The 16,181-nt window shown below is 56.8% G+C and overlaps 1 protein-coding gene across 4 annotated transcripts in view; it reads left to right on the forward strand.

Annotated features, from left to right (window-relative positions):
* Positions 1-16,181, forward strand: part of TAFA5 (TAFA chemokine like family member 5) — a 221,415-nt gene that overhangs the window by 121,733 nt on the left and 83,501 nt on the right. For all 4 annotated transcript variants that reach the window (XR_014233543.1, XR_014233544.1, XM_082351461.1 and 1 more), the window contains exon 2: positions 1,957-2,106. Coding sequence is in view for 2 of the 4 variants with exons in the window: in XM_082351461.1 (XP_082207587.1) it covers positions 1,957-2,106 (150 nt within the window). In the remaining 2 variants the exon portion in view is untranslated. The remainder of the gene's footprint in view (positions 1-1,956; positions 2,107-16,181) is intronic.

Below are 16,181 nucleotides of genomic sequence, written 5' to 3' on the forward strand. Positions count from 1 at the left end.
CCGAGCAGCCCCACGGCAACACGCAGAGCTTAAAATAACAGCCGGGACAGAACCCACGCAGCTGCCCGACCGCACGTCGCAGAGTCGGACCAGCCCACAAGTCTCAGCATCTTTGCCGTGAGCTCCTGGGCCCCCTCAGATGCACGGTTGCCCGTGATCACGTCTGTCTTTGAGGCTCTAACCACTGTTGTCACCAGAAACGCACACCTCGTCATCCACGACACTCTTCCCTCTGCTGCATTTGTTCATCTACTTATTTATTTACGCGTCTGTTTATTTTTGCCTGGTCCTTATTAGTGCAGTATATAATTCTGCGTGTAATTAGTTAGTGGATGTTCAAGTTCAAGCCTTCAGGGAGGCGGCACTGGGGTGTTGGCCATGGAACAGGCTCTGCTCAGCAAGGGGAGGGGTCCCAGCAGGTGGAGGAGGAGGGGCCCGGGGCCCACATCCTTCCTCCAGCACCTGTGTGGGTCTCCCGTGAGCCGTCCATGACGGGCTCTGGGCGGCTGGCTTGGGGTCCCCGTGCACAGCTCCCTTCAAGCCCTGGGCCAGGCGTGTCTGGTACCCACTGCAGACACCCCCTTGCCTCTTGGGTCAGGTCACACCCAGACGTGGCTTCCCCCGGGTCAAGGTGGCCTGGGCAGCCCTGGGCTGATGGAGCCGGTGACTACTCCACGCACTTGGTCCTGCCAGCCTGGCCCCAGGCCGGGCTGGGCACGCAGAGGTGACATCAATGACAAAAAGGCAGGGCAGTCCTGTGCAGTGAGCCGCCTGGAGGACCCGGGGGCTGCCTGGAGGAGGGGGCCAGGGGTGACAGCAGTGTATGAGGAAGGACACCCAGGGCTGAAGAAACGGCTGTCTGGGAGCCGCAGGGAGCTGCCAGCTTTTCCTCTGTGGGGTGGACACTGCCACCCTCCTCCTCTGCACGTGGGGACCGTCTCCTGGGTGTCACCTCCTCGTCGTTCCCTTGTTTGGAGCTGCAGCATGCACCCCCATCCTCTCTCCCTGCCGACCCCCTGCATAGCGATGGGCTGGGATCTGTACGGGGCCGTATCCTCGAGCTGGGAGGGACCTTCAGGGACAGAGTACCGTCCGCTTTCTCACACTGTGGTCCCAGGGCCCCACGCAGAGGGCCGCATACAGTGGTGCGTATTGTTTGCTGAGGGAATGGAAGTGAGGCAGTGAGTGGACGCCCCAGTGGAGGCTGTGGCCGTGTGGCCACACCGAGGGGCCACCCGGTGTCACCAAGAGGTCTAGGCTCACAGCTCGGGGATGACCGGTGGGACACCAGCCAGGCCCGGGGAGGACCTGCGGGCTCCCTGGGGCCAGCGGCCAGGCTTCCCTCGTCGGCAGCCTCCATCCAGTGCCGGCGCTGCCTCTCTGTTCAGTGTCACTCTTCAGAGCACCTTGGTTTACGGGCAGGCGTGTCCCTCTGCTGGGACGCTGGCCCCCTCGGCTCCTCAGAGCAGTGGGTGCCCTCTCTGGATTTAGGAGTCACGTGGAGGGGTGAGGAAGCCGGTGAAACCCATGGAGTCGTCACCTGCAAATGAGACGGGTCCCTTCTCCGGAGGTTGGGCCGGTCCAGACACAGACCGAGGCTGCTCCAGGCCAGCCTGGCTTCCCATCGCGGAGCCCTGTGCAGCCCAGGGCCTCACTCGTGACCAGGGGCCCTTCCCCCGTGACTCAGCCCTTCATTTCCAGGCGTGGATGAGACGGGGCCACGTTTAACGTCCTGTCGCCCAGGCAAGGCTGCCAAAGCCATGCTGTACAAGCGTGGAGGTCGCTGGCCTGACCCGGTGCATTGGCTTTTATAGGGCGGGTCTGACAGCGTCGTCTGGGGGTTCAGCTGTCCCTCTGGGTCCTCTGCAGGCGGGCGCCGGGTGGGCACTCGGTGTGGTGCCGGGACGGCTGGTCTCCAGGCGCGTCCGCTCAGCCCCATCTGCGCCTCTCTTGCAGGTCAGCTGGCCGCCGGCACCTGTGAGATTGTGACTCTGGACCGCGACAGCAGCCAGCCGCGGAGGACGATCGCCCGGCAGACGGCTCGCTGCGCCTGCAGGAAGGGGCAGATCGCGGGCACCACCAGAGCCAGGCCCGCTTGCGTGGACGGTAAGAGCCCCGGCCCGGGCGGCCGTCGGGGGCCGCAGGGGGCTGCGTGCCCAGGGTCCACGAGATGCCCCCAGCCCCCAGGACATTCCGCGAGGCGCCCTGCTCGCTGGGCAAGGCCTCGGGCTGCACGGGGCCACCAACCCCCGCAGTGCCGGTTGTGCACTTGAGGGCTGCCTGCTGGCCGTGGGCGTGGAGTGCGGGCTGGCGGGGAGCCGGGTGCCCACGGGGCCAGAGAGCATTTCTTGTCCAGTCGGGGTTGCTGCGGGCAGAGGGGGCGGAGGCGGTGCCACCAGCGAGATGGCCCTGATGCCCGTGTGGTCGCTGTCTGAGGTGCCAGCGGGGCTCCTCGCCCTGCGGGTCTGGCAGGTGGCAGGTGCCCCAGGCTTTGTGACGTGCAGCGGGGCCACCACAGGCTCCCAGGATAGCCAACGCGATGCGCCCATTGGGTAGGCTGGTGGCACCACTGAGGCTGAGCCGGCTGGGGGACACGACACGTCCTGTTAACGTTCTTGCTGAGTTAATGCTCAGGCACCTTGCGGGAGGTGGTACCTTTGGGGACCGTCCTCAGAAACAGACCCACAAGCCGTCTTTACAAAGCGGGGAGGAGTCCCCGCAGCTTCCGTCAGGGCACCGACGTGGGTGCGTCCCCTGGTGCAGGAGACGCCGTAGGTGCTCTGCAGGGGACCTGGGCGTCCCAAGGCCGGACGCAGCGGGGCCCAGCAGGGGTCTGGGGCGGGGCCAGCGGGCGAGTGTGGGAGGCGGCGTCGGAGCCGGGCCGGAGCCCTGCCCAGCCCCAGGGCTAGAGCCGGGGGGACACCCCTCTTCTGGGCGGCCTGGGGGCTCCCGTGGGCCTGGCTGGCAGCTGCCTGTGTTGGTCCAGGCTCCTTGGGGTGGATTGCCCCATGCAGGGGTGTGGGGCGGCTGGAGGAGACGCGGTCACAGCGGTCAAGGTGGAGGGTCCAAGGTATCAGCCGGTCCATCCCGTGGGGGCGGCAGGGATGCACAGGGTCGCCCAGAGCTGGACTTGGACCCTGGCTCTTCTGGTCGGTCCCTCCCCTCCGCTACAGCCTCTGCACGGGCTCTGGGGGCCCAGCTCCCTGGTTCAACCTGCTGCCTCCGCCCGGGAGTCCCACCGGCTCCCCTGCTCTGACCTAGGACGTGGGGGGAACCACCTTGCCTGCTGCAGGAGGTGCTGGCGAAGGTCACGGGAGAGGTGACGGACGTGCTGAGCACGGGGCTGGGGCATCGTGAGCTGGCGGCCGCTCTGGGAGGTTCACCAGCAGTGCGCGTAGGGCTGCATCAGGAGCGAGGACACTCATCCCCGAGGGGGAGGCTTTCTGACAAGCCGGGTGGGTCCCAGTGCGGCCCCCAAAGGGAGAAAGGCCCCCAAGGAAGGGCCCCCGGGGATGGGGCTGATTCAGGGGTCCTGGTCAGTGTCACCAGTGAGCCTGTCCGGGACTGTCCGGGGACCTGGCCGGGGCAGTGAGTCTGCTCGGGGCCCGGGGCCTGGAGCTCAGGCCCCACATGGCCTCCAGCAGGGCAGGGAAGGAGGCGGGGAGGGGCCTGGGCTCTTGGCCCGAGGGAGCAGGCCCGGCCCTCACCACTCCAGGCCCCGACGTCCTGTGCACCTTCGGGGCTGAGCTGGCTGCGGGAGCCTCGCCCACGGAGCCTGGGGTACCCAGAAGCACCCTGGAGGTGCACGGGGCTCGGGGACCACCCGCCCGCCCCCGGGACCCGCCTTGCTTCCCTCAGGCCCCTCGGCCACCTGCCACCTGCCTTGTGCTGCCAGCCCGGAAGGGCTCTCTGGGAATGTCGGGGGCACCTGGGGGATGGTGGGAAAGGACTCTGCCGTGTGGGGGGCTGGAGGCGAGTGGAAGGGTGCTGAGACGGCTGGTGCCTTTTGAGGATCTGGAACAAGGAAGCACCCGTGCTGGCGTCAGTTTTGTTTCTAAGAAGCTGTTGTCTGTCCTTGTTAAGAGCATCTAGCCATCGGCATCCCACAGGCGGGGTGTGATTGAACAGCCAGATGTTCACGCGCAGTGCTAACATCCTTGCCTTTGGGGACCGTCCTCAGAAACAATCACAGGCGGTCTTTACAGAGAGGAAAGGCCTAGCTACTCCGAGGCCGCTCCACTGACCCTAGACTCTGTCTGCCCAGTGGGTCGCCGGTGGACCGCCTTGACCCCCGGTGAGCTGGGCTAAGTCAGCGCATCCCTGTCTGCAGCTCCTGTAACTAGAAGCGGCTAGAGCGCCTTCTGGGCTGACATTGATGGATTCTTCCCAGCCAGGAGCGGGGGGGGGGGGGGGGGGGGAGGTGCAGGCCCACTCCCCCCTCCTGTGCTCATTAGCTCTGGGAGCCTTTGGGAGAGTCAGGTCAGAACTGATTACTAATTGAATCTGGGTCTGCTCATCCGAAACCGCATTCTCACCCCTCTCCCGTGAGCCTTCCCGTGCCGCAGGAGCTGGGTCCCAGAGACCCAAATTAAAGCCCGGCCGTTTTCAAGGGAGGCCACACAAATCAGTTAGCTGGCATTTTTTGCACAGTGGGCATTTCCAGGCTGCCATCTAATTTAATTTTTGCTTTTCTATTTTCTCGCTCTGTGCACATAATGTTTCCTCAAGTGTGAATTGTGCCTGCTAAAGAGAAAACTTGGGCTGCATGGCGTTGCTTGGAATTCGGTATGAACGGGGTTTAAATTGTGATGGTTTGTGCTGACCCTGTCATGTTTGGTAAATGCGTGGGCTTGAAATACTAGAGCCCAACTGCATCTGTTCACGTGTTTATTCATTTATTTATTAACTTATCGTTCATTCATTTGCCCACTCACTCATTCGTTTGATCAAATAAGGTGTTTGCTCCTGGGTGGAGGAGAGCTGGAAGGGGAGATTCGATCTTAGGGTACCTAGTACCTAGAACATGCAGTGCTGGGGGGCTGGGGTCCAGACTGTGGGGCAGGGGCTGGGGGACCCCAGAGTACAGCCATCACTTCCTGTCCAGGACCTTAGCAAAGCTGCATCTTCAAGGGAGCATTTGAGCAGGGTACCAAAGGATGAATAGGAGCTCACCAAGAAAGTATCTCTTTGTAAAAGGAGGGGGCTGGTGGTGAGAGGGGAGCTCCTGGCCGTGTTTCTGGGTAAACTGCAATCCCCCCCCAGCCTGGATACAGGTAACCCAGTGTACCTGCCTAGGGTCTTTCCAACTCATGGAACCATCAGTGAAAGAGTTTCTCAAACAAACCCCACTATCCCTGCAAGGCTCCACGTCCTTACACACAAATACAGAACGGCACCTACCCTCGGGGCTGCCCCTGGTCGTGGACACCTCGGCTAAAAGCCTCCTCCACCGGCACTGCTGCTCTGGAAGGCTCTGAGGGCCCCTCTCCACCGGTGGAAATGCGCGTGGTCCCGACGCCCCTGCAGCACCGCTGAGAAGACCGAGGCCCAGCCCCCATCCACGCCCCGCCCAGTGCACAGCCGGTCACCCACAGGCAGCTCCACTCTCCCTGAAGTGGCCTCTTTCTTTATAAAGATAGGTTCTTCCTCCCATCAGCTGAATTCTCATGAAACTGTCTCGGCAGAGACCAAAGTAAAGAAAGCAGCGTGGTGCCCAGGGGCCGGGCACGGGCAGTCGGGCGGGAGAAGAGAGGGTTGTTTCTAGAGCAGTGCTGCCCCAGCCATGGTGGGGGGGGGGCGGTGAGGGCAGGAGTCTTAGGCCGGGCCCGGCAGGGTTCCCGGGAGCCATGGGGGGTGGTGGGCAGGCAGAGTTCCGCACAGGCCTGTTGTGAGGGCCGCTGCAGCCCTGAGGAGGAGGTCGTAGCCTAGGCTGGCACAGTCCAGTCTGGAGAGGGTCCTCCCTGTGTATGGCCTGCCAGCCTCTCCAAAGTCCCTGCCAGGACCCCCTGGCTGATGCTATTGACCGCTGGCACCTGCTGCGAGCCGGCCTGTCTTCTAGCCAACGTGCCTTTGTATTCCTGAGCAGGGAACAGATGCATCCAGGTCACATGCCTGAACATCAGGGTCAGGTCTTGTAATACACCTTTCCTTTCCAGGGGAGCCTGGGATGCAAACAGGGCCCAGGGTGTTGGGTGGAAAGCCATGGCCCCAGGCCTCCTGGGTGCTCACCAGCTGTGCACACAGATTGGGTAACAACTGAGCACCATCTCGCTCTTCTTAGAGTGAGAGGAGGTGTGATGCTCAGGGGGCCCTCCCTGAACTGACGTGCCAACCTAGGGAACCACCTGCCTCCCAGCCATGCAGGAGACATGCGTGTTCCAGACATGGCCTTTGAGGGATTCTGCCGAGGAAGCTGGAGCAGGGATGACTGTTTGAGAGGGGTCTGTGTGCAGATGGCTGCTGTGGTCTGGGATGAGTCTGGGTCCCCGCCAGGGAGGAGGTGAAGACCCAGAAGAGACACCTCATTAGTAGATGCAAGGAGTTGAGGGTGCAGAAATAAACCCTTGCATCGCATCAGCTGATCTTCATCAAGGGCGCCAAGACCAATGGGGAAACAGTAGTCTTTTCAACAAGTGGCACTGGGACATCTGGATTTCCATGTGCAAAAGAACGAAGTTGGATCCCTGCCTCACGCCATATATATATACCAGCAACCTCAACATGGATCAAAGACCTAAATGTTAAGGACTAAAATGATGAAACTTGTAGCAGAAGGCAGGGGTAACTCTTTATGACCTTGGATTTGGCAAAGGATTCTTACATATGACACCAAAAGCACAAGCAACAAGAGAAAAATAGATAAATGGGACTTCATCACAGTGAAAAACTTTGGTGCCTCAGAAGACACCATCAAGAAAGTGAAAACACAGCCCACAGAATGGGAGAAAATATTTGCAAATTGTGGATCTGATAAGGGACCTTTATCTAGAATATATAAAGAACTCCTCCAACTCAAAAATGAGAAGACAATTCACACAATTTTAAAATTGTCAAAGGATCTGAGTAGACATTTCTTCAAAGAAGATAGATGTGAATAACCAGATGCCAGCTCTCATGTGTCAGCAGGAAAATGCAAATCAAGCACACAATAAGATACTGCTTCACACGCCAAAGCGTGGCTAGAATCAAAAAGTCAGATGATAACAAGTGTTCCCGAGGGTGTGGAAAAATCGGAACCCTCCTACACTGCTGGTGGGAATGTAAAAGGGAGCAGCTGTTTTGGAAAAATGGTCTCGATTAAACAAGAGTTACCCTGTGATCTGACAGTCCCACTCCTAGCGGAATCCTAGGTATTCCCCAGGAGAAATGAAAACATACATCCACTCTGTCGGCTGAAAAACACGGCACCATGTGAGGGTTGTAAGTTAAGTTTTATTTGCGACACAGTGAGGACTATAGCCCAGGAGACAGCCTCTCAGATAGCTCTGAGAAACTGCTCCAAAGAGGCAGGGGGGAGGTCAGTATATATGAGATTTTGGTGAAGGGGGAGTACATGCAATCGAGCACATATTTTTTGCAGAAGGTTTCTGCTAGTCGTGAGGAGAAGACATCACTATGAAGGATTTTAGTGCTTTTCTACATAAGAGGAAATGCAAGAATTGGGCTCATAAAATCTTCTCCTGAAAATATCTAACTATCTGAAGACCTGTTCTGCCAGTTTTTCCCAGAGCACAGAGAGCCTCTTTCCTGATTGCCACCCTGAACTCCTTTCAGGGGGGTTGAAGGTCAGCAGCTGCAGCGGCTCAGGACTTAATCCTCGTAGACGTAGATGACAAGTGCCAGTTTCTGGTTGGCAACCCAAAAACTTGTCCACACACATTCACAGCAGCATCTGCCCTAACAGACAAAAGGTGGAAACAGCCCAGACATCCATCAGTGGACAAATGGGTAAACTGAGCGTAGTGTGTCCATATAATGGAACGTTATTGAGCTGTAAAAAAGAACGAGGATTGACACACATTCAACGTGGATGAACCTGGAAAACATGACGCTCAGGGAAGAAGCCAGACCCAAAGGGCACATGGTATGTGATTCTGTTTACGTGGAATAGGCAGATCCAGAGAGACGGAGAGCAGATTAGTGGCTACCAGGGGCTGGGGAGAGATAGGTAGGGGAACGAGGTTTCTTTTGGGGGGATGAAGAGGCCCTAAAACTGACGCGATGGATGCACGGCTCTGGACGCACTGAAACCACTGAACGATGCACTTTTAAGTCGTGAATTGTAAGGTGTGTGAATCAAGGCAAAGCCCTTGCCCCCCACACACATGCACAGAGCTGATGAGGAGGGTGAACTAGGAAGGCGGGGTGGGGGGGGCTTGCACGAGGCAGGGGGCGGGGGAGATGTGATGGGGGCGGGGCCGACACTCCAATCCCCCCTCAGTGGTAGGACCAGGGGTTAGGACGCGGGCTGTTCTACAGCCTGGTTGGGTTGGAGCTCAGGTTGGAGAAGGTCTGACAGGGGAGGCGAGTGTAGACCACCGTTCCTTAAACTCTGATGGCAGGGCCTGGCGTCTGTTTTGTAGGATAGGGTAAAAATCACATAACTGGGGAACAAAATTTCAGAGAGCATTTGAGTCGAAGTCTGCTTTGTGTTCGATCCGGCAGAGCCTGGACGGCCCCCTGTGTCACACCGGCATCGTGGCATAAGGAGCAGAGCGGGCCGCGGCCTCAGCAGCCCCCGCCCAAGGTCCTGTGAAGGGGCAGGGAGGCTGGGACCTGGCTTTGAGGCTCAGAAGCAAAAGGGAAGGAAATGTGACGCCTTTAGATGCTGGTAGAGAGAACGGGGCAACTGAGAGGAACGGAGAAGCTGGGAGTGGCTGGAAATTCCCAGAAGAGTGTTAGGGGTTGGGGGCCCCGGGCTGCCTCGGGGGAGGGGGCAGCTCCCTGCTGTGAGGACTGGACAGAACCGGGAGGCCCACGCCTGGGAGGCTGGGGTGGTCCTTAGTTCTCCATCAGGTGGGGGCCTTGATGTTTCAGCACCCGCCTCTGCGGCCTCACCTGGACCACCCTGCTTCTCCCCAGGGCCATTGCAGCAGCGCTAGGGTGGGTGCAGAGGCAGAAGCGTGAGATGAGAGGAGGGGGCCGTCACGGGCAGCACAAACCTGATAGGGGCTGAACCGGGCAGATGCGGTAGCAAAAACCCTGGAAGGCTTCCTGGAGGAGCTGAGCCCCGTGTCCCAGGGAGGTGGCCACGCCCACCTGCGTTGCTCCATGGCCCTGGTTGTGCCCTAGACTCCCAGAGTGTCCTTTAGCAGCAGGCTTGAATGAGTGGTCACCCCACGTCCACGTCCAGCCCTGTCCAGACCCCAGACCCCGTTCTTTGAGAGGAAAGGGGACACGATGCAGAGTGGACAGCAGGCCTCAGTCGTTTGGGGCGAAAGCTTTTAGGTGTTTTAATACTTGGAAAAGTGAGTGTGCATATTTCAAAACCCGTGTATGCCCTTTGTGCAGCTGAGTGGCCTCCAGCAGTTCGGCTGAGCTCTGCGAGCTGCGGGTAGAGGAGCAGCAGAGCTGTGAGGGTCCAGCCCTACCTGGCCTCCTGCACCACCCAGTGCTTCCTTTACCCGTGTCACCTGCTCTCTGGAGTCTGCTAGACCTGCCCCCGTGGTGGGCCGAGCAGGCTTGCGGTGACTTGTGAGAGTCGTGTTAAATTTTCAGAAATTTTGTGATCTGACTGCTATATACAGCCGTTATTAAAAAGTAAGTCATTTAACCTTACCTGTACATAAATTATATTAAAAAGAAAGATATCCACCTTAAGGCTCTGAAAAAAGAACAAGCTAAACCCAAATCGAGTAGAAGGAAGAAAATAACAAAAATTAGAATGGAAATAGATAAAACAGAGACTAGAAAAAACAGCGGACATCAACTAAACCAAAAGTTAATTATTGGAAAGATAAACAAAAATATCGAAACTTTATTTTTAGCTAGGCTGATCAGAGAAAGAGAGAAAAGGCTCAAGTTAATAAATCAGAAACTAAAGGGAGGACCACCCTCTTTATTTTTGCTATCCTTCACAGAAACACAAAGGGTGGAAAGGAATACTATGAACCGCTGTGTGCCAACACATTAGGTAACTTGGATGAAATGGACACCTTCCTAGAAACACACAGACTGACTTAAGAAGAAATAGAAAGTCAGAGTAGACCCATGACAAGTCAAGACAGTGAGTTAATAATCTAATAACATCCTAGCAAGAAAAGCCCAGGACCAGATGGTTCCACTGGTGAATTCTACCAAATTTAGAGAAGAATTAATGTCAATTCTTCTCAAACTCTTCCAAAAAAAAAACACTTCTTGACTCACTCCATGAGGCTGTGTTTACCCCAATACCAAAAGTATCAGGAAAAGACATTACAAGGAAACTACAGACCTTATAAATACAGATGCAGAAATCCTCCACAAAACACTAACAAACTGAGTCCAGGAGAACATGAAAAGGATTGTACATCATGACCAAGGAGGATTTATCTCAAGGGTGCAAGAGTGGGTCAACGTAAGAAAATCAGTAGCTGTGATATATGGTATTAATAGAATAAGGTCAAAAGTCACATGATCGTGTCAATAGTTACAGAAGAAGCATTCAACAAAATCCAGCATCCTTTCAAGATAAAAACACTCAGCAAACTAGAAACAAAAGGGAACTTCTCAACATGACAAAGGGCATCTATGAAAAGCCACCAGGCAGCATCGTACTCAGTGGGAAGACTGGATGCTTTCGCCCTAAGATCAGGAGTTAAGACAAGGATGTCTTCTCTGGCCACTCTATTCAGCATTGTCCTGGAAGCATGGCCAGGGCAGCTGGGCAAGAAACGTAAATAAAAGTCATCCTGATGGGAAAGGAAGAAGTAAAGCTATCTATTCACAGATGACCTGATCTTTTTGCAAACAAAATCTGAAGGAATCCACGTACACACTTAAAAGTAATAAAGGAGTTTGGCAAGGTTGCAGGATACAAGGTCAGTATATAAAACTCAATGGAATTTCTCCACAATGGTAGGGAACAATCTGAAAATGATCTCAAGAAAATAATTCCACTTGCAATAGCTTCAGAAAGAATGAAATACTCAAAAATAAATTTAACGGAAGTGCCAGACTCCTGCACTGAAAGCTATAAAACAGAAAGCTAATAACATTGCCTCCCTCATCTTATACATTTTAATCAGCATTTGAGGATAATCAGCGTGTAGAGAAGAAATATCTGTGCAATATCTTGGAGGAGATTCTCTCCAGGAACCAGGAGCTGATGTGCCCCAGCGTGTGGTGGGAACCCTCGTGCTCTGATTGCGGCCGTTAGCAGGGACACTTGTGCCATTATTCGGAGAAGGGTACGGGGGGCTCTGCACTCATCAGCAGACAGATCTGCAGGCCGCCTGCCTCTCGTCCCCCTCGTGTAGCCCAGGGACATCGCAGACACTCATCGTGGCGGGGGCGTGCGTGAGACCCTGTTACACAGGGCTCTGCCCAGGGTCCCCTGGGCGTCCCCAGGCTCTGTCCAGGCCGATGCAGGCAGGTCCCCCTCCCTGAGATTGCTGATCTTCTGTCTCCTTCAGGAAGGAGGGCAAAGGGGGGCGCTCAGCTCCGGAGCTCCCGACCCTGGGCGGAGTTTAAATTTGGATGTTTTTCAGGACCCCCAAAGCAAAGCTGCAGTTGACGTGGGCGTGACAGAGCTTTGTGAACAGTTCCTAAAGGCCAGCATGTGCAGGTTTACACGGTCACCAGGGCCTTGCTGAAGACTTTAAATGAATCACTGGTTTTATTTCCACAGACGCCCATTGAGGGAAGCGCTCTTATCTGTCCCCCTTTAAAGACTGGAGACTGGGCCACATGTGGGATGGAGCTTAGCCCCAAGCGGTCAGCTGCAGCCTGGAGGCCCCTGGGTTTCACTGCCACCCAGGAAGCCACAGTGCCCTCTGGGAAACACCCGGCAGTGCTGAGAGGCCCAGACCTGGGTGCAGAATGAGAACAGCCCAGGCTGTTGGCCTCAGCGAGGACCCCGGGGAAGACGGGACAAAAGTTCCTGACTGTGTCCTGAGATGTGTGGGGGAGTGGAGGAAGCACGAGACCCCAGGGGAGGAAACTGTGGACTCCGGCCGCGGCGACCTGGGAAGACTTCCTGTAAGAGGTGACACCAGCGCTCGTCACTGGGCCACGGTTGTCAGGAGCAGGTGGGCATCAGCGGGCAGCACACCCAGGGTGCTTGCTGGCTGCTGGGCAGTGGGTACCGTCATGGGCAAAGTCTCTGAGAGCCGTGCCGAGGACACAGTGCCCGTCAGAACCCGTGGTTGAGTCCCCCTTCCTTCCTGGGCTGGCGGCTGCAGAGGAGGGAGGCAGCGGCCCCTCTCTCTCGTCCACACCTTGCCCACGTGCACACGTGCCAGCACAGGGTCACACCGGTGCTCAGCCTGGTGGCGGGGCCGTCCTTGGCCCCAGTCCATCGCCCGACTCTGGGCCCGCAGAGGGAGATACCCCAGCCGCCGCAGTCTAGCGCCGGGGGGCCCTGCCTGGGGGTCGACCTTGTGGAGGGAGAGAGTGGGTGCAGCCCGCCTGCCATGCTGGTCACGTCCATGCCCGAGGGTGGAGGTCACAGGAGCTGGACACCACGGGTCCCGTTGCTCCCAGCGAGTCCAGCCCCTTTTCAGGGAGTCCAGCTTCTGTGGAGCAGACGGACCCTGGCACCGTTAGTTGCAGGGCAGGCCCAGGAAGTGGGGTGTGGTAGGGACCCCTCTGGGAGGAGGGTGGGGCCCGGCATCCTTTACTAGCCTCTCCTTCCCGCCGAAATTGCCGGCCTCGTTAGGTGAGGCCCCTACGGCTTTCCTCTGCGCTCTGGAGCGGCTACGCCCACCCGGGGCTGGGAAGGCATCCCTCCCGGGCCTCCTGGCGAGGAGCGGCTTCCCTGGGGGCTGAGCGCGGGCCTGGGGCTCTGCACCTCCCAACGAGGCCCTTCTCTGAGGGAACCTCATGCTGTTTCATGTGATTTGAAATTTCAAACTCAGTTCAGTAGCGTGGTAAAAACCAAATCAAAGCCAGGGAAATTGTCGACAAAACAATTGCATTTTGATCTTGGAAGATGATTTGATCACGGGACAGTGGGGTTCCAGGGAGCGGGCCTGCCCCCATGTCCTGCTGGCTTCGGGCATGGACGCAGGGGCAGCTCTGGTCGCTTTCAGGACCCGCGTGGAGGGAGCGCCCGTGCAGCCTTCCAGGTAGGGCTTGGGGAGGCGGGAGGGGCCGGGGTGGGGGGCAGGGGCTGATCCCCACCTGCTGGGAGCACAGGTGGTGTCTGACGGCCTTTTGGAAGATCTCTGCCCTGCTCTCTGGACGGTAAAGTCAGGGCACTGGGTGCTGGGAGAGGTCAGGCTGGTGATGGAAGCGGCAGTGACGGTGGACGGGCGAGTCAGGAGGCCAGGTGGTGGCACTCGCCGTGGGGTTGTTGAGAAACTGGAGGGAGAAGCCCTGAGCCCGGCCCTGGGCGTGGCCTGAGCGCTGTCCCCCGGCAGGTGTGGCTCACCTGTGGGCCAGGGAGCAGGTGCCCAGCAGGGGCCTGGAGGCAGGTCCAGGGGCTCCCCTGGGCGGTGTGAAGGGGAGTGAGGTGAGCAGGGAGGCAGCTCAGGACAGAGTTACGGCTCCTGGTCGGGCGGCCGGGCTCCAGTCCGCGACCGCCGCTCAGAGCCTGGGCTGGGGCAGGGGCGGCAGTGTCCAGCAGGGCGGCGACGTCAGCGTCCCCTTCCTTGCTCTCCAAGGCTGTACTGGGAGGGGGGGAAAGGAAGGAGGCCCCCGCAGCAGGGAGCTGGAGAGGTGAATGAAAGTGTCCCTTTAATTGTTCAGATGCCTGGCAGGATCGGGCAGAGCCTGCGTGCCTGGTGGGCGAGAAGCAGCCGCGTTTGCCGCCGGAGCCCGGGGCCTGGGGGTTGGAGGAGACTCGGGAGGGGCGTGGGCCCTTCGGGTCAGCGCGACCCGGTGAGGATGGTCTCTGCATCAGCCGGAGGGCCCTCCTCACCTGTGCCTTAGCTGCTTTTTGTTTAGCTTTACTGTCGTCATTTTTTTTTTTTTTTTTAACTTTTGGGTTTATTTATTTATTTATTTATTTATTTATTTTTGGCTGTGTTGGGTCTTCGTTTCTGTGCGAGGGCTTTCTCTAGTTGGGGCAAGTGGGGGCCACTCTTCATCGCGGTGCGCGGGCCTCTCACTGTCGCGGCCTCTCCCGTTGCGGAGCACAGGCTCTAGAGCGCAGGGTCAGTAGTTGTGGCTCGCGGGCCCAGTTGCTCCGCGGCATGTGGGATCTTCCCAGATCAGGGCTCGAACCCGTGTCCCCTGCATTGGCAGACAGATTGTCAACCACTGCGCCACCATGGAAGCCCACTGTCGTCATTTTAAGTGTCCTCGGCTGGTAGTCGAGCAGCTGATCGAACGCGGATTTTACCTGTAACTGGGGAAGGTGTGGTGTTCACGTCCTGGGTCCACAGCTTCGGGAGCAGGGGCGCCACCCCTGAATGTCAGAGTCAGGGCCCCCACCTGGGGGTTACGTACCCACGTCCTTGCAGGTCCAGTGCCCAGCTGCCCACATGACCTTGGCCGTCACCTCCACCCTGAGCACCAAGGGTCCCTCCAGTGTGGACGTCAGGGCAAAGGGCAAACTGCAGGACCCTGGACCCAGCGATGCGTGTTTCCTAGGCGACTGTGCTGCACAACCTCCTGGGCAGCAAACCAAAGATGCAGGTGTGTTTTTAAGGAGATGCATCAGCGCCTTTGAATGTGAATGTGCCTCTGACACCTGAACAGCAACACCAGGGAGAAGAAAACAAATGCAGCCCTTCCTCCCGAAAGGCTTTCCCTCCAGCGTCAGGCATCCCCGGTGACCGTGGGAATTCAAGTCTATACAGTTACAGATTCATAACGATGCCCGTGTAGGCAAGTTCAGAAACGATTTCATGACCTTGCATAGGATGTGAAAGTCCAAAATAAGTGTTTATTCTTTTAAAAAAATACTTTAATTGAGATGTAACACACACAGGCTTGCACTGCTCACCCGCCAGAGCCCGGATGCTTCACCCCCCCACCCCAGTCATACCCTCCCCCTCTCGTTACTAGTGCCCCGTCTTCTGGAACCTCGCATTAATGGAATCAGAGAGTATATAGACTTTTGTGTCTGGCTTCTCTCACTCACCGTGTCTGTGAGATCAACCTTGTTGTGTGAAGCGACATCTTGTTATTTTTATTGCTGTGTAGAATTCCATTGCTTGGCTGTACCGTAATTTATCTGTCTGTTCTAAAGAAGATGGGTGTTTGGGTTATTTTGAATTTTCAGTTATTATGAGTGCCGTGGCTGTGAACATGTGTGTGTGTCTTTTCGTAGACATGCACACTCATTAACTGTGGGCATATATATACCCAGCAGTGGCACAGATGCAAATCAGCTACGGTAGGTCCGCCCGAAGCGATTCTCAAAGTGCTTGTACCATTGCAGCTGCCCCCAGCAGTGTATGGCGGTGCCATTTGCTCTGTGTTCTAATCAGCACTTGTTGTTGTTGGTCTTTTTAGTTTAGCCATCCTATGGGTGTAGGGTGGCACCTTGTTTGGGTGTTGACGTGCATCTCTCTGTTGAGCGGTTAGTAACAAGTGTGATTCCCCAGGCTTATTGGGCAGGTGGAAATCATCTCTCGTGAAGCATCTGTCAAAGTACTGGACCGTTTGTTCAGTGATTCCCAGGAGCACTTTCTTTATTCTGAGTCTGAGTCCTGCACTGGGGGCTTGTACTGCTAACGTCTTCTCCCAGGCTGGTGTGGTCACTGGCTTACTAGTGTGTTTGGATGAACAGAAATTCCCAATTTTAACTAGGTCTAATTTGCCGGTCTCTCCTCTTAGGTCATGCGTTTTGCTGGTCGGGGGCTGGTCCCTCGTGTCCTCCCATGAGCTCTGTCGTCCACGTCACACGTGCGGGTCTGTGATCCAATTCTTATTGATATTTTACCTGGTCTCAGACGGATCTCAGATCTCATTTCCAGCATCACTATTGAAAAGTTCTAACCTTTCAAGCTCATAACAATTGTAGGTAAAGTTCTAAAACATGATTTTGAAGCAGAATGGAAGAGCTGGGTCTTTTCCCTGATTATGTTATACCT

The sequence above is a fragment of the Balaenoptera borealis genome (assembly GCF_965194805.1).
Source record: "Balaenoptera borealis genome assembly, chromosome: 13".
In the NCBI taxonomy this organism is placed as follows: domain Eukaryota; kingdom Metazoa; phylum Chordata; class Mammalia; order Artiodactyla; family Balaenopteridae; genus Balaenoptera; species Balaenoptera borealis.